This window comes from Gopherus flavomarginatus, chromosome 2 (genome assembly GCF_025201925.1).
Source record: "Gopherus flavomarginatus isolate rGopFla2 chromosome 2, rGopFla2.mat.asm, whole genome shotgun sequence".
Classification (NCBI taxonomy): domain Eukaryota; kingdom Metazoa; phylum Chordata; order Testudines; family Testudinidae; genus Gopherus; species Gopherus flavomarginatus.
In genome coordinates this window covers 2,993,676-3,018,530 of record NC_066618.1, presented here as the reverse complement: position 1 = coordinate 3,018,530, position 24,855 = coordinate 2,993,676, and the positions used below count along the sequence as shown (strand labels likewise).

Genomic DNA, 24,855 nt, shown 5'->3' with positions numbered 1-24,855 from the left:
CTGTGGGCAAAGTGACCCTCCCCTAAATGAACCAGGACTTGGACCTACTAAAGATGCAGGGGAAACTGCAGCTCATAGGTCTGAGTCCATCAGTAAACAGGGCCCAGGAGGGCTTCCAGTGGGGGCTACAGCTCTGGTCAAAATGACGGTGACGCTCTAGGGAGTTGCTGTGCGGGACCTGGCTGGGAAAGATGCTGCTGTAACCACCACAGCCAACCACTATAACAACCCAGTGACTATTCCCCTCTGTCTCTCTAAGGCCGTTGAACTCCACAGGGTGGTATGTGCTGTCTGGCTGACTTTCCCCGAGAAGGGCTACGGGTAGGGTCTTTTCTGACCAGGCACCTCACTGCGGGAACTCCTTCCCCGGGATATCTGCCACAGCCCTCAGTGCTTTGCTGTCAAGTCTTTGCTGGCAGGGTCAGTCCAGCCAGGACATTTTGGACTCCATTTTTCTCTCCACAAGGAAGGAAGGAGGGACTTGTATCTAAAGCATTGGCATGGGGTCAGGACACCCCAGGTATTTGTGTGCATGACCCCAGCCAGCTGCTTAATCTCTTTGTGCTTCACTGTCCCCAACTGCAGACAGAGTAAAACTCAGCTCCTTGAAAGCAGGGTTGTGAGATGTAATAGTAATGAAGCATTTTGAAATGTTCGGAAAAAAGCGCTTGGGAATGGGAAAGCCCCGTTCTATTTTCTACTTTGTCTAAAGAGCCAGATGCTGGAGCTAGAACTTAGCAATTAACAATAAAATAAAGGAGCACTTTTCCCCCGGCAATGGTTTTTCACACTCCTGCTTCATCCAAGAGATTTGGCAGCTACACAAGTACTTCGAAAACAAAATTTTCAGCTCCCTGGTAAATGTTTCCATTTTCCACCCCACCCGGCTTTTCTCTGTCCTTGCACAGCCAAGATGCTGATTTCCCAGGTTCATCACAAATCACTCCGAGAAGGGGTGCAGAGTGAGGGCTTGTCTACATGGCGAAGTTGACGGGCAGAACTGTAGTGGTATAATACCCGTGTAGTCCAGTTCCTGGTGAGAATCACATGGACATGGGATCAAACAATCTGTAACCCTATCCTGGGTGTGTGGTACCCTCCCCTGAGCGACAGGTGAGGGCCCTGTCCTTTTTTCTTTTATTCCTTATACTTTGGCAACATTTGTATCATACCTTGTCAGGCCAGTGGAGTTTCAGGGGATTGAACATACGCAGCAGGTGCTGCTGTGCAAGGCTGAAGACTCGGGCTAGTGATGAGAGAACATTTGCAACAGGATGGGTAAAAATGCTCAACCAGGCAGGCCCTGATGAACTTACAGCAACGTCTCCCAACCTTTTTGGGGGGCGCTGTCATTTACAAGCGGCAGAATACCAGCCAGTGTCTGCTGCCTCCCATTCGCCTCTGACCTACAAGGAAGTTGAGCTGCTCCTGACCCCCATCTCATGCTCATGGTGCTGTGGGGTGGGCAGCAGGGTGGTGCCAGGGCTCCGCACAGAGGCGCATCACTAAGGAGAGGGGGCAGTGTGCCTCTGGTACCAGTAGTGCTCTGGTAGGCACCAAACATGGCCTTCTCTGTAACTGATGGTACAGATCACATAACACTGAATATGTTAGCGGAATTTCTGGAGCTTTTTGCCATCTGTCCCGTTCAAGTCCATGAGTATCTGGGCACCTCAAAGTTTAGGTTGAAGGCAGCTTGTAACTCGTCTGCTGTAGGTCTTGCTGATACTAGTTTTGCTTTGTTTTTCACTGAAAGTGGGTTTCAGTCTTTTCCTGGTGTATGTCGAATACAGGGTATCTGCCCCCCGTTGAGCTGTCTGGAAGGGCACGAGTACCAACCTCAGGGCAGACTGTTAAAAACCAGGGCACAAACTCCAGATTGGCTGTGAGTTCTATACTGAGATTTCACCAACCAAGTATAAATTCCTCAGGCACTGTAACCGTCTTACTATAGAGTCACAGACCATCCCGTGGGGTACTCTGGTCTGTCTGGCCACCCAGGCAAGCTTGCCTGTGCGATAGATGATCACTTACACCCAAAATCACAATGATATTCAGGTCGTTCCTAGTCCCAAAGGACCAGTTACTTACCCCAGGTCAATTGCACTTTAGATCTCACACCAAAGACAATCCTAGAGTAAATGATCTACAGATTTATTAAGTAAGGAAAAGAAATGAGCATTATTTACATGGTTAAAGCAGGTAAACATACCCACACAAATGAGTTACAAAAGGTGATAGAGCTGCTGTAATATGGCAGTGCTGTACATCTTTTAGGGCTAACCTAGGCACTCCAGTCAGGGCACCCTTCCTCATGCTTAGAAATGTGTGCCCTCCCAAACCTCAAGCAGCAGGGGGACCCCAAATTCTTCTTGTTGGGGCTTTTTATCCCCTTCTCCCCAGAGTCTGAGCTGATGGACTCATTCACACGATGGCTCGTTTGGTTTCAATGGGCCTCCTTGGTGGGCAGGACCGAGCACCATCTGTAGAACCCTGCAGCTGACCAGTAATGCTGCTTTCCTGTGTGCTGACTTACAGAGACAGAGGTTTACAATGCAAACACAAGCACTGTACAATGGGCTACTGAGCAATGAGATCAATACATGCAGCAGCCTACAAGCATTTCATAAAGTCTAAACACTAAAAACATTCTTAGAAGCTTAACATCTATTTGAACAACATTCACACACAGGGGAGCCAGACTGGTTTCCAGCTATGCATGGTTTGTGTTCAGCTGGGGCCTAGGGGCCTTGGCATGAGCTGGCACCCGGTCTGCCAGTGTCACAGTTGGAGTCAACGTTTTTCTGCAGTATGAAGAATACAGGGAACTTGTATACAGGGAGAAAACAGCTTGACTGTAGGAGGGGAAACAGCACAGTAAGGATAATGGAGTTCAACCTAGGTGAAGCTACAATAAGGTGAGTGCAAAGCTGGTTGGAAAATGTTCCCAGAGAGTAGTTATCAGTGGTTCACGGTCATGCTGGAAAGGCATAACGAGTGGGGTCCTGCGGGGATCAGTTCTGGGTCCGGTTCTGTTCAATAGCTTCAGTAATGATTTAGATAATGGCAGAGAGTGCACTTATAAAGTGTGCGGACGATACCAAGCTGGGAGGGGTTGCAAGTGCTTTGGAGGATAGGATTAAAATTCAAAATGATCTAGACAAAATGGTCTGAGGTAAATAGGATGAAATTCAATAAGGACAAATGCAAAGTGCTCCCCTTAGGAAGGAACCGTCAGTTGCACACATACAAAGTGGGAAATGACTGCCTGGGAAGGAGTCCTGCAGAAAAGGATCTGGGATCATAGTGGATCACCAGCTACATATGAGTCAACGGCGTTACACTTACAAAAAAAGCAAACATCCTTCTGGGATGGATTAGCAGGAGTGTCGTAAGCAAGACACAAGAAGTAATTTTTCCATTCTACTCGGCTCTGATTAGGCCTCACCTGAAGTATTGTGTCCAGTTCTGGGCGCCACTTTACGTGGAAAATGTGGACAAACGGGAGAATCCAGAGAGGAGCAACAAAAATGATTAAAGGTCTAGAAAACATGAGCTATGAGGGAAGATTGAAAAAATTGGGTTAGTTTAGTTTGGGAGAAGACTGAGGGGGAACCTAACAGTTTTCAAGTACATAAAAGGTTATAACAAGAAGGAGGGAGACAAATGGTTCTCCTTAACCTCTGAGGACAGGCCAAGAAGCAATGGGCTTAAATTGCAGCCAAGGCAGTTTAGCTTGGACATTAGGAAAAACTTCCTATCAGGGTGGTTAAGAACTGGAATAAATTGCCTAGGGAGGTTGTGGAATCTCCATCACTGGAGATTTTTAAGAGCAGGTTAGACAAACACCTGTTGGGGATGTGATAGATAGTGCTTGGTCCTGCCGTGAGTGCAGAGGACTGGACTAGAGACCTCTCAAGGTCCCTTCCAGTCCTACAATTCTATGGTGCAGGTGGCTGTGACACTCCCATCTCCTCTTGCTGCTCAGGGCTGCAGCTGCTCCTCAGCTTCCACCGCCTTTCGACCACTTGCAGTCCGTAAGCTCTGCCTGGGCAAGGGGGAGCTGGCTGCAGGGGGGCAGGGCCCAGGAGCATGGGCTGGAGCAGGTCAGTCTGGGCTGCTGTGGGGAGCCCCAGAGCCTCCCCCTGCCCTTGGCAGCATGCCCTGGTGGGTCATGGGCTGCTCTCCACCCCCCCCCCATCGCCTGTGTTTACCTCTGTGCTGCTGCTGCTGCTGGTGCGGGGTGGGGGTGGGGGGCTGCCTTCAGAGCAGGAGGGCCAGAGGGCAGCGGCTGCCAGCTGGTGTAATGTCAAAACCTGCTGCCTGGCAGAATTTGCTGCTTGCCTTGTACTGAGCATGTGGAAATAGTTTGAGCATGCTCAGTAATATCTGCTGAAGGTACTGCCCTCCCTGTGCCCTTACTTGAGGTTAAAATCTGCTGCCTGCCATTCACAGGGTTTCAAAGGCAGGGGTGGCTCCAGGCACCAGCACGCCAAGCCCGTGCCTGGGGCGGCAAGCCACAAGGGGTGCTCTGCCAGTTGTTGCGAGGGCGGCAGGCAGGCTGACTTCGGTGGCATGCCTGCGGAGGGTCCGCTGGTCCCGTAGCTTCAGCGGACCTCCCGCAGGCGGGCCACCAAATCCGCGGGACCGGGGACCTCCCACAGGCAAGCTGCCGAAGACAGCCTGCCTGCTGTGCTTGGGGTGGCAAAATACCTAGAGCCGGCCCTGTTCAAAGGGGCAAATCAGTGGGGGGGATGAGCAGGGGGCAGAAACTGACTGCACAGTTTACATGCACCCTCCCCCTTCCCCTACCCTCCAAAAAAGTGTGTCATATATTTTGAGTATTGAATCCCTTATCAGTTTATATAGAATCATAGGACTGGAAGGGACTATGAGAGGTCATCTAGTCCAGGCCCTGCAGTCATCGCAGGACCAAGGACAAAGTATATGTCTGCATAACATCTCCTAGCAGTTCTCAAATGTGTCTTATCTGCTGCTGATTTCCTGAATTGCACTTTCTTGTAATGAATTTTAAATATAGCTTTGCTCCTTCTAATTTACTTCTTAAAAAATGTTTTTACTATTCTTATTACTCGTAGCACTTCCATCATTCACCTTTGTCACCATTGTGCAGATGGGTATCATTGTGCTATTTAAGTTATAGCTTAATAGCAAATAATCATTGAAAATATTTATAAGTAACTAGTTGCTAGTAGTTTTAGCAATGACACCTGTGTTTCTAGTATTGCACTTCCTATATTTTACTGTGATTTTTCTATTGGAATTTTTAATTCAATTTTTTTCTTTTTCTAGCACAAATGTATTCTGTTGGCTCATGTGATTTCCAGTCTGACAGATTTCCTGGCCTGGTGTCAAAACATCTTCATTTTCATTTCATCCACCAATGGGGAGTGCCGTTCTCAACTCTTATATTGCCTCTCAGTCCAGCCCTTAGTGATTTTCCGCATGCATGTTGAACCTGCTTCCCAAGTATTCATTAAGGGCAGCATACTATCGAACATTAACTCCTTCTCAAAGGCAAAAATCTACTATAATTTTTACTGTACATAAGAACCACCATACTGGTCAGACCAATGGTCCATCTAGCCCAGTGTCCTGTCTTCTGACAGAGGCCAGTGCCAGGTGTTTCAGAGGGAATGAACAGAACAAGGAAATTACTGAGTGATCCATTCCCAGTCGTCCAGTCCCAGCTTCTGGGAGCCAGAGGCTAAGGACACCCAGAGAATAGAGTTGTATCCCTAATCATCTTGGCTAATAGCCATTGATGGACCTATCCTCCAGGAATTTATCTAATTCTTTTTTAAACCCAGTTATAGTTTTGGCCTTCACAACATACTGAACACACATCTACAGCCCCAAGATTGCTTGACAACCACACAAATTCAAAAATCATGAGTTATGCAACCCCAAGTCATGACATTTAAAAAAGAAATAAATGAGATTGGGTTCTCTTTATGTGCCCTTCTGATCTTGAGTCTTTCAGATGCAGGAGGTCCAGATCCACAGAAGTAGGAGTCTAAACCCCTGAGTGAATCTCAGCCTCGCCTCATACTTTTGCTGTTACCTCTCCCAAACAATTCATATACCTAAGGCCATATCTACACTACAAACTTGTTAAATTACGTCAGCATTCAGGTGCTGGAGTTAGTATGTCACTTGTTCATGTGCCTAGTTGGCTCCTTGTGTCAGTGGTGAGCATATGCCCAGGAGCGCTTGTTTTGATTCAGAGTGCGGTGCATAACGGGTATGTATCCCACTGGGCAGCTCATCACAGTCCACTGCACTGTATTTTGGGAACACATGCTGGGGCCCAAATGGTTGCACAGGGGTGACTGGGAACATGGGATCAGCTTCCCATAATGCAGCATTCATCATACCATAATTTTATACATATCCCATAATTTTTGTACCTTTTTTCCTAAATTCCACAAACCCTCCTTACAGGGGCCCATTTCAGATGGGGGGGGCCCTCACAACTTTATCCGTGATTCCAAGGGCTACTTAGGCACCTGAAAACTCTAGTTTCTTTGCAGATCATAATTAGAAATTAGCTGACAGGAGCCCTGCATCTAATTTCTATATAAAGAAAGAAAAAAAAACAAACATACACCAGTTAAAGCCACATTTTAAGTTTATATGTAAATTTAGAACGATTAGAAGATAATACAGCACGATACTCCCAATCCCAAACTTTGAGGTGTCAGTTTTGGAGCCTTAACACAGATATCAGCAACACAAGTTTGTTACTTTGTACACTATCGATAGTAGAGATAAATAAAAATAAATAAAATCTGCTTACAGACACACTGTGTTACTGCCATTATCTACTCTATTTCAGTCAATTGTTTCTCACTCCACTATAAACATATTTACTTAATTTTAACATGGTTAAGTTTTTCTCTTTTATTAACAGGAATTTATTTTTCTGATTAATTCAGCATTTACATTTACTGATCTCAATCATGTACATGATTCACTAACGTTTGAGTCTGTCATTACTATTAGTAGCAGACATGGTACCACATTTATTTTCATCTGTATTAAATTATTTTACAGATATAATTAAAAATACAATTTGAAAATAAGCAACCTTCATCTGCACAGTGTCTAAAGTTATGCGTTTACTAGCACTGCTAAGGTGAGTACAAGCTAAATTTACATTCTAGTCGCATAATATTACTATTTGACTGTACCACTTTAAATAATAAATGACAAAGCACAATATGTAACAATGATAATTACTCCAGCCAGGACAGGTTAGGCATTTTAGCACTGGCTACTCAAAGAATTCAATTTAAGCATAAGAGAGAAATAAAATTATGAAATGCACAGACCAGACCAGAAACTAAAATAACAGCACTGTGATCCTGAATGAACTCTGAAAGATACCAGAATGTGTGTGTCTTGCGCATTTCAACAGGAAGTACCAAGAAGTAACAACAATAATACAAGGATGTGAGAGCGAGAGAAACTGTGCATGTTGCAGGGAGAGAGAGAGAGAGTGTGTGTGTGTGTTGTGGGAGCGCATGTGAGAGACTGTGTGAGTGTGTGTGGGGCCTGTGTGCCTGAGTGTGTCAGTGCGCTGTCTCTTTAAATCAAACCCTCAGGAGCCTGAATGCTTGTTCAGTGCAGAAGCAGCTGCAGCTCTCACTCCTGAGCCAGAGGCACCCTTCCTCCGCCCCCCGCTCAGCGGAGACCCACTTGGGCACCCCCACCTCTAGCGTTGGGCAAGCTCCCCCAGTGCCACACCAGCCACAGAAGGGGAGACTGCCCCAGCGGCGGGAACTGGGTGGCCAGAGCTGGTGGCAGCTGCTGGCCGGGCGCACAGCTCTGGGAGGGGTGGCTATGGGAGGACTAAGGCAAATATTGGGGTGGCAATAGCCCCCACAACCCCCCCCAGCGCTGCCCCGGATATGGAACAGAACTGCCTCGATGGCAGTGGTGTGGTAGCTGTGTCAGTCCCAGGAGATTAGAGAGACAAGGTCGGGGAGGTGATGTCTTTTATCAGACCAGCCACTATTGGGTAGACAAGCTTTCAAGCCACACCCAGCTCCTTAATTCTTAGCTGTCTGGCAGGTGCTTTTGGAGGGCAGCAGCAGCTGATTCTGACCTGCCAACTATAGGCACATTTTGATCCTCAAAGGGAAACACATTTCGAGGCATTCCACTCTGCAGCGTCAGGCTACGGCCTCGTGGTGGAACGAAACCAAACGCCCAGCAAAGAAAGTGAGAGAAGCTTAATAGCAGGAAATATTTAGCTCCTCTACAGCTGCCTGGGCTGAGTTCACGTTCGTCCTCTCGCCTCCAGTTAGAACAGCTGCGCTCATTTCGTTGGCAGAGCTCTGTAATGCTGGACCTCTTCCCGGGCATCGGACAAACTTTATCCCCCACAGAAAGCACGAGAGTCCCTCTTTCAGAGGGAAAATGGAGCGAGAAGGGAAGTGACTTGCCCAGGCACAGAGGGACACAGGAACTGCCTTTTCCAGGCGAGGTTTGTACCCGGACCTGGCTCCCCTTCATTGTGAGCTCTCCGGATACCAGTCATAGCATTGCTGTATCTAACGAGAAGCCACTGAGCAGATCAGTGGAACACACTGTAACCCTTGGAAACGAGGCTGGCACCAGGGAAATGGTTAATATTGGTGGAGGAGTTGACAGAGGCAGGGACAGCCATGCCGGAGCAGGGAGGGGAGGATTCCTGGCTGCGGGGAAATAAGGGTGGTAGTCACAGCAAAAGCTCCCTTCCTAGTAGGATTCCACCCTCCTGCCTTGCCCTGTACCACCGCCCTGGCGTCAGATCCTGAGCGTTCCTTCAGGCTGGGAACCAGCAGGAGGTGGTTCCTTGGGCCGGCCAGGAAGCAGGGAGGAACTGGCTTTGCGTGGAGAGACTCTGGGTATGTCTACACTACGTGATTATTCTGATTTTACAGAAACCAATTTTAGGAAACATTGTATAAAGTCGAGTGCACGCGGTCACACTAAGCACATTAATTCGGCGGGTGTGTGTCCATGTACCGAGGCTAGCGTCTACTTCTGGAGCGTTGCACTGTGGGTAGCTATCCCATAGTTCCCAGTTTCCCCCACCCATTGGAATTCTGGGTTGAGATACCAGTGCCTGATGGGGCAAAAAACATTGTTGCTGGTGGTTCTGGGTACATCCTCCCCCTCTCTCCGTGAAAGAAACGGCAAACAACCATTTGACACCTTTTTTCCTGGGTGAACTGTGCAGACGCCATACCACAGCAAGCATGGAGCCCGCTCAGCTCAAGAGTCTGTGCAGGGAGGTGGGGTCAGCAAGGTGTTCGGGTGCTAGGGGGAGTCGGGGTGATTTTTCTCAGCTGGGGAAGAGAGGCACCAAGTGTACTCATCTCCAGTGCAGAACCCAGAGGAGCAGTCCCCACAGCCATAGGTAAGTTATACTGCTCAATACAGGAAGGACCAAGTGTCTGCGTCTTCAGGGGCTTGTGGGCATGGATGCCCCGAGTATCTCTGTGATCTTTACCAGTCAAAATGGTACCCTACAAAACAACAACACAATCCCTCCCACTCTGCAGGCTTCAAAAAAGAACTAGATAAGTTCATGGAGGACAGGTCCATCAATGGCTATTAGCCAGGTTTGGCAGGGAAGGTGTCCCTAGCCTCTGTTGCCAGAAGCTGGGAATGGGCGACAGGGGATGGATCACGTGACGATTCCCTGTTCTGTTCATTCCCTCTGGGGCACCTGGCATTGGCCACTGTCAGTAGACAGGACACTGGGCTAGATGGACCTTTGGTCTGATCCAGTATAGCCATTCTTATGCACATCGGTGGTCTGATCTCAATTCACCGGAGCTGTTGCTGGAAGCAGCCCTTTGTCTCTGTAGCTCTCCCGTTTCGCTCTGGGACATTTAGTTTTACAGCCGGAGCATCCCTAGGAACCCAGCCAGTTGACTATTACAGACCTAGCTGTTTTCCATGCAACTGCTCAGCACACAGCGTGTTCCGAGAGCTGGTTCCCAACAGCTGCAATTCCAACACCACTGGGCTCTGCGGTTTGATTTTTCCTCCCCACTCTCCGTACCAGCTGCTGACACACTTGGTTACTGATGTTCAGCATCCCCGGCGGCTACCTGCAATTTGGGGAGCTCCCTGCCCCGACACTCTGACTTTGCATCCAATGCAGTGTTAGGCCTTGATTCGGTAGCTCTGATATATGAGGTTTGGCAGGTGGAGGCTGCCTGTCCCACCCGCTGCAAAGCCTGGCACCGTGGCTACAGATAGTTACTCGGGGTTCTTTTTCTTCTGCACAATCCACACAGCTAAAGGTCTAATCATGGATTTTAAGGCCAGAAGGGGCCATTGTGATCATCTAGTCTGGCCTCCTGCACAGCCTAGACCCAGAACCCCACCCCGCAATCCCCGCACCAAGCCTGTATTCTGTGGTTGAACCAGAGCATGTTTATTACAAAGCAGCCATTTCTCGTAGGAATTTTCAGGGGCTGCGCACGATTCAACTTCGGAGGGAAACTTTCCCCATCTGTTTCCATATGTATCTTTCCAAGCAATCCAAGTTACAGCACTTAGAAGAGGCAGCATTTAAGAGAACGGAGTTCTCCAGCTCCACTTCAGCAGAGCCATGGGAGGCCAGTCACTCCGCTAAACCAAACAAGGAGCCATGGCCATGGCCCTCCTTTAAAACAAAATCCTTTTCCCTTAGCCCAGTCTGTGGTTCAGGGCTTTTCATTCCCCGAGCTTTCTGGAATTCGCACAGACCCCCACCCAGCCCCCTCGAGGTAGGGAATGTCCCATAGGCATTTCAAATCCCAAACGTTTACATGCACCAGTTAACAGGTCTGATATTGATCCTCTTTAGTTAAAAGGGCCAAAAACTCATGTGAACACTTTTTTCTCTCTTTAAACCAGGCTTACTTCATTTATTTTAAACTGACCAGGAACAGATTTAATCTAAGCCCAAATAAACTTAACTAAGAGTGTCCATACAGGGCTTGTACTGGTTTAACTAAACTGGTGCAAATGTGTGTGTACACAACCCCTAAATCAAAAGTTCAGCCTCTGTAAAATGAGCAAACCAAACCAAATGATAGATAAGCTGCCCCTTCTTCTCAGAGACCCCTCCCGGCTTCCTCTGAGTCTCTCCCACATTTGAAGGAAGGCAGGTTCTTATATACTCCACCTCAGCCCATCCTCAACAGGCCTATTACAGTCCTGGCTTCTCTGGAGCCTACAATTCCCAGACTGCCTTGCTCTGTGGGTCTGGTGAAAGAGAGGCTGGATGCATCATACAGAACCAGCTAAATCCCTCAATATTAAAAACAGAGGGTTCCAGACCCGCCTGCACCTTGGAATACTGGCTCAGGCCCTGAATAGGGGCAGCAGTCGGGAGATACTTCCCTGACCACACCCTGCCCTCCCAAGACCACTCCCTCTTCCTCCCCACATTTCCTAACTCACAGATAACGTCTCTTGGAGACACTCCTGGAATGGGGCAGTGCTGGGCCCAGAGGGCTGGTACATGTCTAGTGTGGTGCTGTCCACGCCCAGCTTCCATAAGCACGAGGTTACGGATTCTTCCCTGCATGGCTTTTCAGGTGCTTGGCCAGTTCGTTCTTCCGATGGTAGCTCCTCTGACACTGGGGACACTGGTACGGCTTTTCTCCAGTGTGGACCCTTTGATGCGTGGCGAGCTCCTTCTCACTCCGGAACCTTTTCCCGCACTCGGCACATTCCGGTCGCTTTTTTGTGTGGATTCTCTGGTGTTTGCGGCGTTGTGAGACCCGGTTGAAGCTTTTCCCACAATGGCTGCAGTTGTAGGGTCTCTCCCCAGTGTGGGTCCTCTGGTGATCCGTGAGCGTGCTCCTCGTGCTGAAGCTCTTCCCGCACTCCGTGCACGGGTAGGGGCGCTCCCCCGTGTGGATCCTCTGGTGCTTGACAAGCCCGTTCCGGCGGCGGAAGCTGCTCCCGCACTCGGTACATTTATAAGGCCTCTCACCGGTGTGGATGCCTTGGTGGGAGGCAAGAGCTGACTTGTGCCGGAAGCGCTTGTCACAGTCGCTGCACTGATAAGGCCTCTCTCCTGAATGGATCCGCTGATGATATTTCAGGCGGGAATTGGTGGCAAAACCTTTCCCGCACAGGGCGCAGGGGTACGGCCGCTCCCCAGTGTGGATTCTCTGGTGATACCTCAGCCCTGGCCGTGTGGTGAAGCATTTCCCACAGTCGGCACATAGGTAGGGCCCTCCCTCCCCGGCATGACTTTTCTGGTGCGTCAGGAGCACCTTCCTCTGGATGAAACTCTTCCCGCACTCCAGGCATTTATGCGGCTTCTCTCCCGTGTGGGTTTTCTGGTGCTGGGTCAGGTAGATTCTCTGGCTGAACCTTTTCCCACACTCTGTGCATTTAAAGGGCCTCTCCCCCGTGTGGATGATCTGGTGCGTGAGGAGGTTGGACTTCTGGCTGAAGCGCTTCCCACACTCGGTGCACTGGTAGGGTCGCTCGCCCGTGTGGATTCGCTGGTGCGACACGAGGTGCTGCATGCGGCTGAACCTCTTCCCACATTCGCTGCACTCATAAGGTCTCTCTCCAGTGTGGATTCTCTTGTGCGTGCTCAGATTCTGCCTCCTGGTGAAGCTTTTCCCACACTCGGTACATTTCAGCAGCTTCTCTTTTGTGCTGCAGCTCTGGAGATCAGGGTCGCTGGAGAGTTTGCTGGATCTTTTGGTTTGTTTGCACAAAACTTTCTCTTTGAACGTTTTTGATGAGGTCCCTTGAGCTTCTGGATTTCCACGACATTCTTGCAGGTCCGACTCGCTTTTAGTTTTCTTCCTGGACCAATTCCCTGAAGGAAAATTACAGAGAAATTCTGCACTGATGATAGGCTTCGTATTAGAAATTTGTATCATGATGAGGTGGGAATTAACTGTCTAACCACTGTGAAAGGTCAAGTTACAGACACTCTCCAGGTAAAATTAATACATATTCCATGCAGAACAACTGCATTAAAGGAACGTTATTTAGATGGCAAAGCCAAGCATCAGAAAGTTGGAAAATTCAGATTGACAGATGCCCACGCAAACATAATTCCACCCCCTTGTACATCTGCCCTGTGCGCTGAATGAGGCCAGAGTCCTGCGCAGAACCAGTATGTGATCATGTAATTAAAGATCGTAATGATACAAGGGGCTGAATTTAAGTTGCATGGGTAAACATACATTTGGCATTTCCTAACTTTGGAGTGTCTGACTCTGCAACCCAAATAATGTTATTTTAACTTGGATTTTGTACTGAAATTTCCTAGTTATTTTTTAAATGGAAACGGGGGGAAAAACAATGATATTCTGTTCAACTGCAGCAACCCCACCCACTCTTTTCTGCATCATCAGTCAGGTTTGAACCCCAAGCTGTTAGCACTGCTACCTAACTTCTCCCACCTGAGCTACTAGATCGGGGTGGGCAAACTTTTTGGCCCAAGGGCCACATCTAGGTGGGGAAATTGCATGCAGGGCCATGAATGTAGGGCTGGGGCAGGGGACTGGGGTGCGAGAGGGAGTGCGTGGTGTGGGAAGGGGTGCGGTGCATAGGAAGGGGCTCAGGACAGGGGTTTGGGGTGCAGGAGAGGTACAGGGTGTACAAGGGGGCTCAGAACAGGGGTTTGAGGTGCAGGAGGGAGTGCGGAGTGTGGAAGTGGGTGCGGTGTGCAGGAAGGGGATCAGAATAAGGGGTTGGGGTGCAGGAGGGGTGCAGGGTGTATGAGGGGGTTCAGGGCAGGGGTTTGGGGTGCAGGGTGCAGCAGAAGGCTCAGGGCAGGGGGTTGGGATGCAGGAGGGGTTCGTGGTGCCGGCTCCAGCCCGGTGCAGCTTACCTTGAGCGGCTCTGGAGTGGCAGAGGCATCCAGCAGGGCTAAGGCAGGCTTCCTGCCTGCCTTGGCCCTGCGCTGCTCCCGGAAGTGGTCGGTGCCACGTCCCTGTGGTTCCTGGGGGAGGGGGGAGCAGAGGGCTCTGCGCGCTGCGCTCACCTGCGGGTACCTCACCTGAAGCTCCCATTGGCCGAGGTTCACTGTTCCCAGCCAATGGGAGCTGTGGGGGCCAGATCCAAAGCCTTGATGGGCCAGATCCAGCCTGCAGGCTGTAGTTTGCCCACCCCTGTATTAGACGAACCACGTTAGCTGGCAGTAGGAAAAGACTATTATCCCAGCCGATTTTTGTGATGGTTAGGTACCAAGGTCCTACAAGGGACTGAGGTTCATTTATAAAATGCTGCTTTTTTGTCACTAATCTTGATGAAAACTCCCTGTTTATAATGGGCTGCACTTTGAATTCATGTCTCAGGTTCTGATCTGTCTCAACTCAGGCAAATCTGGCATTAACTTCAACAACCCAAATCCTGATATCGTAGCTCAGGGAAAGTCCCAGGCTGGCTGGCTGGTAGGGCTGACAGAGCAGTGTCTGAGGGTCATTGGGAATACTCACCCCTGGCCTGGAGGTAGGCAGAGAGGCGGGGGGGGGGTGCAGGGAGCTTGGCGGGCCACACAGAAGAGCCCCGCGAGCTGCATGCAGCCTGCGGGCTGCGTGTTTGAGACCCCTGGTCTAAGCAGTCGTTGGGAATACTCACCCCTGGAAGCATTTGGAAGAATTTCTTTCCCCTCCGGGGCCTGCTGGTCCCCGACACCCAGCTCTTCCCCTCGTTCAAGTTTGGTTATGATCTCAGGTTTGGCATCTGCATGGCCTGCTTATGTAGAGAGAAAAATGCATTAGGTTTGGACAGAGCCAGGCCCTGGCACCTGCAGAGCTCACTTGTCTGCCTGATTTTAGGGCTCTAAATGTCAATCTGGTTTTAACTTTCACTGACGGGAAACATCAGTTTCTACTCTTGTACTGCAGAGATGGCTTCAAAAAATCTAACTAATCCTCAGGGTTGGAAGTACATCACTGATTACAGATGGTGCCCCCTGCAAAGGGTTAATGTAAAACCCATCTTGGGATCTGCAACACTCACATCTGTGGATCCCTGCATATTTGGAGGTCACCAAACCAACTGGCAGCAAAATTAGCGCTAGCCAGGCTAGCTTGGTTGGGGCTAGGGCTCTCTCCTGGCTACTGGCCAGCTCCCTGCAGCTGAACTGATTCCCGCATTGGCAAGCACGGCAGCTGCATGGCTAACACCTGAGTGAATGTGAAAAAGGGCATAGGTTATTTCAGGCCATCCCAGGATATTTCAAATGCTTATCAAAGGGATTCTGAACGCGTCTGAACATGAAGCGGTGACCAGGCCTCCAAAATCCCATATCCTCCAGCCCAAGTCACTTGTTACCTAGAAGAAATAGATTCTCATAGTTCTCCAGCATCACAGCCCGGTACAGCTCCTTCTGCCAGTCTGCCAGCATTTCCCACTCCTCCCGGGAAAACCAGACGGCCACCTCCTCAAACGTCAGCTGGCCCTGCAATCACAAGCATTTCACGCTCAGCCCCTGCTGCTGCTCCCACCTCCTGACACCTGCCGCCCGGCAGGAGGGTCACACCTGTGTGCACCAGCCTGACAGCAGACACCTGTCCTGAGGGCAGCCCAGCTGTCATCTGATCACAGCACCTCGCATGGGTGTAACGTCAAAGTCCTGGAAGGGAACAGGAGGCACCTGCCCTGAGGGCAGTCCAGCTGTCATCTGATCACAGCACTCGCATGGGTGTAACGTCAAGGTCCTGGAAGGGAACAGGAGGCACCTGCCCTGAGGGCAGTCCAGCTGTCATCTGATCACAACACCTCGCATGGGTGTAACGTCAAAGTCCTGGAAGGGAACAGGAGGCACCTGCCCTGAGGGCAGCCCAGCTGTCATCTGATCACAGCACTCGCATGGGTGTAACGTCAAGGTCCTGGAAGGGAACAGGAGGCACCCATCCTGAGGGGAGTCCAGCTGTCATCTGATCATAGCACCTCGCACGGGTGTAATGTCAAGGTCCTGGAAGGGAACAGGAGGCACCTGTCCTAAGGGCAGTCCAGCTGTCATCTGATCATAGCACCTCGCATGGGTGTAACGTCAAAGTCCTGGAAGGGAACAGGAGGCACCTGTCCTAAGGGCAGCCCAGCTGTCATCTGATCACAGCACCTCGCATGGGTGTAATGTCAAGGTCCTGGAAGGGAACAGGAGGCACCCATCCTGAGGGGAGTCCAGCTGTCATCTGATCATAGCACCTCGCACGGGTGTAATGTCAAGGTCCTGGAAGGGAACAGGAGGCCCCTTTGCTTTCTCAGGGCTCACTGGGCTGACGGACACTATCCAGGGCCTTATCAGAGCTCTCTCGTGGCTCATTCGGATGGTGCATAAGCTATCCTAGGATATTAACAGGGAAGCCAGGCCTGAGTCCGGCCTCCCCTCAGACATGCTTTTATTATCTAATACGTGCATTTTGGTAGTGCCCAGAAGCCCCAGGCAAACCCAGAGCCCCACTGCCCTGGGGGCTTCGCACACGCAGACTAAGGAACAGCCCCAGCCCCAAAGAGCTGACAGTGTAAGTGGGCAAGACAAACCCGAGCTGGGAAAGGAGCTGTAACACACAATACCAGAATCAGAGCAACGCGGCGCTGGACGCAACCTTAGGTCGTCATCGAAAGTCCAGCCCCCTGTACTGAGGCAGGACCAAATAAACTTGTAGGGAGAGATAGCTCAGTGGTTTGAGCATTGGTCTGCTAAACCCAGGGTTGAGAATTCAATCCTGGAGGGGGCCACTTAGGGATCTGGGGCAAAAATTGGTCCTGCTAGTGAAGGCAGGGGGCTGAACTCAATGACCTTTGAAGGTCCCTTCCAGTTCTAGGAGATTGGTATATCTCCTATTATTATCATCATCATCCCTGACAGGTGTTTGTAGCCACCTCTCTCCTGAAGTGAGGTGCCCAGAACTGGACACAGGACTTCAGCTGATGCCTCACCAATGTGAGCGCAGCAGGACACTGAACTCCTGTGTCTTACGTACGACGCTCCTGTTAATACACCCCAGAATGCTGTTAGCCTTTTTCACAACTCCATCACATTGCTGACCCATATTCAGTTTGTGCCCTACTCTAACCCCCAGCTCCTTTTCAGCAGCGCTGCCACCAAGCCAGTTACTTCCACATACAAGCAGAGCAAACCATGAAAGTGTCAGGTACCTTCCACAATATTTTTGTTTAGATCTGTAATTTGGGGGTAGGGTTTTCTTACATTATTATTAGGGCCTACCAAATTCACGGTCCATTTTAGTCAATTTCAGGCTCATAGGTTTTAAAAAATTGTAAATTCCATGATTTCAGCTATTTAAATCTGAAATTTCACAGTGTTGTTATTGTAGGGGTCCTGACTCAAAAAGGAGTCGTGCAGGTGTGTGTGTGTGTGGGGGGGGAGTTGCAGTTCTGCAACACTTACTTCTGCACTGCTGCGAGCAGCGATGTTGCCTTCAGAGCTGGGGAGCCGGAGAGCGGCGGCTGCTGGCTGGGAGCCCAGCTCTGAAGGCAGAGCCGCTGCCAGCAGCAGCGCAGATGTAAGGTTGGCAATACAGCAACAACACCTCTAAAATAACCTTGTGACCCTCCCCCCCCCGCAACTCCCTTTTAGGTCAGGGCCCCCAATTTTAGAAGTGCTGGTCTCCCCCATGAAACCTCTATAGTATAGGGCAAAAGCGCACAAAAGACCAGATTTCATGGTCTGTGACGCGTTTTTCATGGCCGTGAATTTGGTAGGGCCCTAATTATTACACATGGTCGGCCTACAACAGGACGGGAGTGGGAAGGAAGGGAACACAGGAACTGATTAGCTCAAAGGAAGATGCAGGAGAGGAAGCCAGGGACTGAGGGAGGCAAGGGCAGGGAGAGGTGAGGATGGAGGGCAGCTGAAGTGAACAAATTGGAGGGGGGTGCACGGGGTCTGGAGCAAGCAGCAGAAAAGAAAGACCATTCTGAGTTTATAAGGGCTTGTTGGCAGCTGCCCCTCACATTCCAGTGGAGAGGGGGCTGTATGGAGAGGACACCCTGCATCTCACAGGTGTGTGTGTGTGTGTGGGGGGGCTAATCTCGTTGGAGACTAGCTGGAGCAACCAGGAGGGCATTAAACTAACAAAAAAGGGGGTGGGGGGGGCGTGTTAAGGAAGCAAAAGTGCTATAAACTCAAACTCAGCATCTCACAAACAATCTGAATGAATGTGACAGAGAAGGAAGGGAAGAAATGTTTCCATTGCTTCTATACCAATGTACGAATCCGGGTAACAAGCAGAGGGAATTGGAAGTTCTCACGGATGAGAAGGAATTTGATACAACTGGCACTGCAGTTTTCAAGTACATAAAAGGCTGTTACAAGGAGAAGGGAGGGTTATGGTCTCCATAACCTCCAAGGACAGGACAAGAAGCAATGGGCTTAAATTGCAGCACGGGAGGTTTAGGTTGGAGTTTGGGAAAAAGGTCCTGTCAGGGTGGTCAAGCACTGGAATAAATTGCCTAGGGAGGTTGTGGAATCTCCATCATTGGGGATTTTTAAGAGCAGGTTGGACAAACCCCTGTCAGGGATGGTCTAGATAATACTTAGCTCTGCCTAGAGTGCAGAGGACTGGACTAGATGACCTCTCGAAGTCCCTTCCAGTACTACGATTCTATAATTACTAAAGCCTGGTGGGACAATGTGCAAGACTGGCATGTTAAAATGAACAGCTATAACCTGTTTAGAACGAACATAGGAGCTAAAAGACATAAACAGATAGTTAAGGGTTAATGTCTCTTTTACCTGTAAAGGGTTAACAAGCTCAGTGAACCTGGCTGACACCTGACCAAAGAACCAATCGGGAGACAAGATACTTTCAAATCTTGTTGGAGGGAAGCCTTTGTTTTGTGCTTTTTGGGTTGTTCTTTGTTCTCTCTTGGGGCTAAGAGAGGCCAGACATGTAACCAGGTTCCTCCAATCTTTCTGAAACAGTCTTCCATGTTCAAAATAGTAAGTATTAGCTAGAAAAGGCGGATTAGATTTATGTTTGTTTTCTTTATTTGCAAATGTATATTTTGCTGGAAGGATTTTACCTCTGTTTTCTGTAACTTGTATCTTATGCTGGGGGGAGGGAGTCCCTCTGGTCTATGTAAAACTGAGACCCTGTAAACATTTCCATCTTGATTTTACTGAGATATTTTTTACTTTTTCTTTCTTTAATTAAAAGCTTTTCTTTTTAAGAACCTGATTGATTTTGTCATTGTGTAAGACCCAAGGGGACTGGGTCTGAACTCACCAGGGATTGGTAGGGGGAAAGGAGACGGGGGGAAGGTGAATTTCTCTCTGTTTTAAGATTCAAGGAGTTTGAATCACAGTAATCTCTCAGGGTAACCCTGGGAGGGGAAAGGTAGGGGAATGGTTTACTTCCCCTTGTTTTAAGACCCAAGGGGTTTGGGTCTTGGTCTCCCCAGGGAAGGTTTTGGGGGGGACAAGGAGTGCACCAGACTCTGAAATCTCTGGTTGGTGGCAGCGCTATCAGATCTAAGCTAGGAATTAAGTTTAGAGGAGAACATGCAGGTCCCCACTTTCTGGAGGCTAAAGTTCAAAGTGGGAAAGAGACCCTGACAGGGGGACAGATTTCTACACCTGTTTTAGAGTTTTTGATATCTCAGAACCTCAGGCTCTTGAATGCATGTGGATCAATGTGCTAACTGCAAAGCACAGGAAGGGGTACTGGTAGGAGTCTGGCACACATCATCTTATCAAGCCAAAGAACAGAGTGAGTTTCTCCAGAGGCACCGTCTGGAATGTGGGGAAAAGAAAAACTGGGCCACTCTGGGAGACTTCAACTTGGAACAATGTGTTGGGGGCCCCATGCAGCCAATAATAAAACCTCACCAGGAGTTTCTAAAAATTAGGAGCTATTTTTTTGTTCTGTGTTTGTACAGTCCAACGAATGGCATCTGGTCTGACAAGCGCTTCTAGACACTACAGCAATGCTATTATTATTTGTCTAACCCGAAAGGTGTTGCCCCCAACACAGGGTAACTGTGTGGGACCTCATTCTGGCTGGCAAAGATAAATTAACCACTAGACTGGTCCTGAGGCAACCACAGCTTCCAATGATCATGACCTGATTACATTCAGGATAGGCAAACAGGAAAGTCCCAACCAGTGAGACATACATGGTGCTTCAAAAGGGCTAATTTCCCAAAGCTGAGGAAAATTTTCAGTGAATTTGACTGGGAGGAAAAACACAGACAGAAAAATTTGACTGAAGATTGGGAGTTCTTTAACAGGAGTTGGTTAGAGGGCCAAAAAGCCACGATTCCACAATCAAGAAAGAGAAATCCTACAAACGTATCCCCCACGAGCCCACCCCAGGGACCTCTGACATGCTTCCAAAGACACACAAAAAGGGAACCCCAGGCAGACCTATCGTATCTCCTACTGAAGGAATATCAGGACTCACTCAAACCATCCTCAAACCACTCACCACACAAAGGGCCAGTTTCTTCCAGGACACAATCAGCTTCCTCCACAAATGCTACAACTTTAACCACCTCCCTAACCCTAACATCCCCCACAATGACAGTATCGCTGCCTACCTCAAATATCTGCAAGACAATGGACAACCCTGAGAGATCCACACCAAACACGTCGTCAAACTCATCCAAGTCATCCTCACCCCTAACAACTTCACACTCAACGAACACTTAGTCCACGCCATGGGAACAGCCATGGGTGCTAGGATGGCTTCCCAATGTGCCACCCTATTATTACACATAGAAGAATTTCTGAACAAATGCACCACAAAACCAATGATAGACTTGAGATACATCGATGATATTTTCATCCTCTGGACAGACGACTTAAACTCCCTCATAGATTTCCATCACAACTTCAACCACCACTCATCCATGAAACTCTCTCTGGAACACTTGCACACCAGCATCAACTTCCTGGTCACCTTGATCAACTTCAGCAGTGGAACCCTACAGATGACTACATACAAGAAACCCATGGATCTCCACACCTGTCCAGACAGATCCAGGCCCCACCCAAAACACACCAAGAAATCTGTTATCTACAGCCTGGCACTCAGATACCACAGAGTATGCTCTGAGGCGAAAATCCGGGACTCACACCTTAAGACACTCAAAACCACCTTCACCAGACAAGGACACTCCCATACACACTGACTTCCTCACTTTCCCCTGGGTACTCGACCCCCCCCGCCCCCAGCTCTGCCCCTACTTCACCCCTTCCATGCAGCCCTGCCCCTGCCCCACCTCTTCCCACCCTTGCGCTGCCCCCATTCCAACCCCGTCCCCAAATCCCCGCCCTGCCTCTTCCCCGCCTCCTCCCCTGAGCACGCTCATATTCCCGCCCCTCCCCCTCCCTCCCAGCACGCTGCCAAAGGGGGGGAAGTTCTGGGAGGTAGGTGGAGGAGCAGGGACGCAGCATGCTTGGGGGAGAGGGGGAGGTGGTGTGGGGGAGGGAGGGTAGCTTGGCTGCCAGTGGGTGCAGAGCACCCACTAATTTTTCCCCGTGGGTGCTCCACGGAGTCGGCGCCTATGGACACTCTACCAGAGAACTAGATTGTATCATGGAACGGGCCACCCACATACCTCGAGAGAGCCTGCTTTCATACAGAAATAAAGCCCCCTGACTATACACCCCTAGTTGTCACCTACTACCCCCTACTGGAACCCATATGGGGAATCATCAAACAACCCATCCTCAATGGAGACCCCACCCTGAAAGAAATATTTCCTGAACCCCCACTTCTGGGCACCAAACAGCCCCCCACAACTCCAAACTCATCAGCCACAAGCTTCCCACAGACCTGGCCACACCAACTCAAAGCAGCACCAGACCCTGCCAGAACAGATGCAAAACCTGCAGACACATCTCCACTGCTACAATGATCAACACTACCCACCACACCCCTTTCAAGATCCATGCTCCTACACATGCCGATCACAACCTGTGGGGTGCCTTGTCCAGTGCCCTGGACTAAATGCCCTGATAGCAACAATGTGGGTCACACCAGACTATCACGATGCTCTCAAATGACCTCATACAGGAAAATGTTAAAAGACAAAAACACCTTGTCACCTGTGGGTGATCACTCCATATCTGAGTTCTCAGTTCTCCTCCCCAAAGGAAACCTGCACAACACCTTCAAAAGAGAAACCTGGAAGCTTAAATTCATAACCCTGCTAGGCACTAAAAAACATGGACTGAACAGAGACCCTGGATTTATGCCTTATTACAACAAACTGTAACTTTTTGTCCTTTGACTGCAGAGATGTTAACCAGCCACTCCACCTTGAATGGTCCTAATGACTTACTCGTGGATAAACAATCTCTTCCACCTTGTATTTAGCTGCGAGGCTCCAGGACCTTTCCCAGACCCGAAGAAAAGCTCTGTACAGTGCCAAATCTCGGCTTTCTCCCCACAGAAGCTGGTCCAGTCAACCACAGGCCCTCACCCACCTGGTGTCTCTAATCAAGAGGGCAGCTTTGGCTAACAGCCCATCCCGGTTCAGTGCTGAAGTAGAGGCAGCAATTAGGTATAAAAATCAATAGAAAAGTAAAAAGAAGGGAAATGTAGAGTGACCAGATAGCAAGTGAGAAAAATTGGGCCAGGGGATGGGGGGGTGATAGATGCCTGTGTAAGAAAAAGCTGCAAATATCAGGACTGTCCCTATAAAATTGGGACATCTGGTCACTCTAGGGAAACTAGACAGAAATCAATAGACATTAGCAGATAAGAAATGAAGAAAAAGACAGGAGCCAACCTCCTGTCCCACTCTGGGGGCAGGATCCCACACGCCCCTACCCAGGACTCCCCCTGCCCCCCCGCAATAAAATGGATAAAACAATAAATTCCACCAAATAAAACGAACCATGATTAGAAGATGCCGGGAAATGCGGGGGCTGGACCGGTCCCTGCTGGCTCAAGGCTCAGGGACTTTCCTGGGGAGGGTAATTAAGCAGAGGGCCAAGGCTGCACCGCGGGGCGGGCGCATTGCCCGTCCCCGGCCAGGTTTCAGCCCAGCCGGGCTGTTTTCCTAGGACTCTGCTCGGGGGCCACCTGCAGCCGCAGGCGGGTCTCTGGCCAGCCCAGAGCATCCCCAGGGCGCCACGGGCAAACCCGCAGCTCGCCTGGACCGGCTGCCGGCGGCGCCTTCCCCCGGGCTCCCCGCAGGGCCAGGGGCTGGAGAGGGGGCAGCCCCCTGCGGCCAGCCCGAGGCAGGAGCGGACACGGGCCCCGCTGTGATCGCTGCTGGGCCGGGGCAGCTCCCCGCTCACACGCCCTGAGCCCCGGCCTACCTGAGCAGGGGGCGCCCCGGCCCCGGTCCCGGTCCCGGCCCGCGGCCTCTTCCTCCCCATGGCGCCCGGCCGCGCCCCCGCTGGCGCCCCGGGAGGGCGGGGAGCCGTGGGCCGGGAGTCCTGCCACAGGGACGCCTGGCGGCCCCGCTCGGAACAGCCCGACCTGCCGGGAGAGCCGCAGCGCAGGGCCCCTCGCCGGTCTCCTCCCCTTCCCAGCGCGTCCTGCGCTGCGCCCCCGGGGCCGCGCCGGCTGCCGCAGCTGGGCTCCGGGGTGTCCTGCCGCTCTGCGCCCTCAGCCCCTTCGCCGCCCTTCCTGGCTGTGCTGGGAGCGGGCCGGGCTGCTGGCTAGTCAGGGGAAGGGGCAGTGCCCGGCCTGGCCTGGGGAACCCCTGCTTTGAAACGGGGAGCCTGGGGCACTGCTACGGCAGCCCCCAACCGGCGCTCTGGTTAATGGCAGACAAGCTGTGACGGCCTCTGTCTCCACTGTTCCAAGAGGCCCAAGCCCAGGGTCTCCATGCCACCTGAAAGCAAAAACACAGCACCTACCCCCTTGGATCAGAGCAGGGATTTATAGACTCATAGACTCTAGGACTGGAAGGGACCTTGAGAGGTCATCAAGTCCAGTCCCCTGCCCTCATGGCAGGACCAAATACTGTCTAGACCATCCCTAACAGACGTTTATCTAACCTACTCTTAAATATCTTCAGAGATGGAGATTCCACAACTTCCTTAGGCAATCTATTCCAGTGTTTAACTACCCTGACAGTTAGGAACTTTTTCCTAATGTCCAACCTGAATCTCCCTTGCTGCAGTTTAAGCCCATTGCTTCTTGTTCTATCATTGGAGGCTAAGGTGAACAAGTTTTCTCCCTCCTCCTGATGACACCCTTTTAGATACCTGAAAACTGCTATCATGTCCCCTCTCAGTCTTCTCTTTTCCAAACTAAACAAACCCAATTCCTTCAGCCTTCCTTCATAGGTCATGTTCTCAAGACCTTTAATCATTCTTGTTGCTCTTCTCTGGACCCTCTCCAATTTCTCCACATCTTTCTTGAAATGCGGTGCCCAGAAGTGGACACAATACTCCAGTTGAGGCCTAACCAGCGCAGAGGAGAGCGGAAGAATGACTTCTCGTGTCTTGTTTACAACACACCTGTTAATGCATCCCAGAATCACGTTTGCTTTTTTTGCAACAGTATCACACTGTTGACTCATATTAAGCTTGTGGTCCGCTATGACCCCTAAATCTCTTTCTGCCATACTCCTTCCTAGACAGTCTCTTCCCATTCTGTATGTGTGAAACTGATTGTTCCTTCCTAAGTGGAGCACTTTGCATTTATCTTTATTGAACTTCATCCTGTTTACCTCAGACCATTTCTCCAATTTGTCCAGATCATTTTGAATTTTGACCTTGTCCTCCAAAGCCGTTTCAATCCCTCCCAGTTTGGTATCGTCCGCAAACTTAATAAGTGTACTTTCTATGCCAACATCTAAATTGTTGATGAAGATATTGAACAGAGCCGGTCCCAAAACAGACCCCTGCGGAACCCCACTTGTTAT

General features: G+C 50.2%; 2 protein-coding genes and 1 long non-coding RNA gene across 8 annotated transcripts in view; 1 reads left to right on the top strand and 2 right to left on the bottom strand.

Moving 5' to 3' along the window:
* The window catches only part of LOC127045845 (zinc finger protein OZF-like), a 265,245-nt gene that overhangs the window by 155,950 nt on the left and 84,440 nt on the right, over positions 1-24,855 (top strand). The window lies entirely within an intron of this gene.
* LOC127045872 (zinc finger protein OZF-like) lies at positions 6,635-23,363 on the bottom strand. Of its 4 annotated transcripts, none has more exons than XM_050942639.1 (4): positions 23,297-23,363; positions 15,328-15,454; positions 14,629-14,745; positions 6,635-12,856 (listed from the first exon to the last, which is right to left on the bottom strand). In XM_050942639.1, the coding sequence occupies exons 1-4, from the start codon at positions 23,354-23,356 to the stop codon at positions 11,580-11,582; spliced, it is 1,581 nt and encodes a 526-aa protein (XP_050798596.1). In that variant the 5' UTR covers positions 23,357-23,363; the 3' UTR covers positions 6,635-11,579. The 4 variants fall into 4 exon arrangements, with proteins under 4 accessions (XP_050798596.1, XP_050798597.1, XP_050798599.1 ...); XM_050942640.1 differs by having other exon boundaries at positions 14,629-14,742; XM_050942642.1 differs by lacking the exon at positions 23,297-23,363 and adding an exon at positions 22,870-23,050.
* On the bottom strand, positions 15,744-17,158 carry LOC127045965 (uncharacterized). The gene is made up of 3 exons (XR_007772882.1): positions 16,164-17,158; positions 15,906-15,991; positions 15,744-15,820 (listed from the first exon to the last, which is right to left on the bottom strand). It is a non-coding gene; the product is annotated as an uncharacterized LOC127045965 (long non-coding RNA).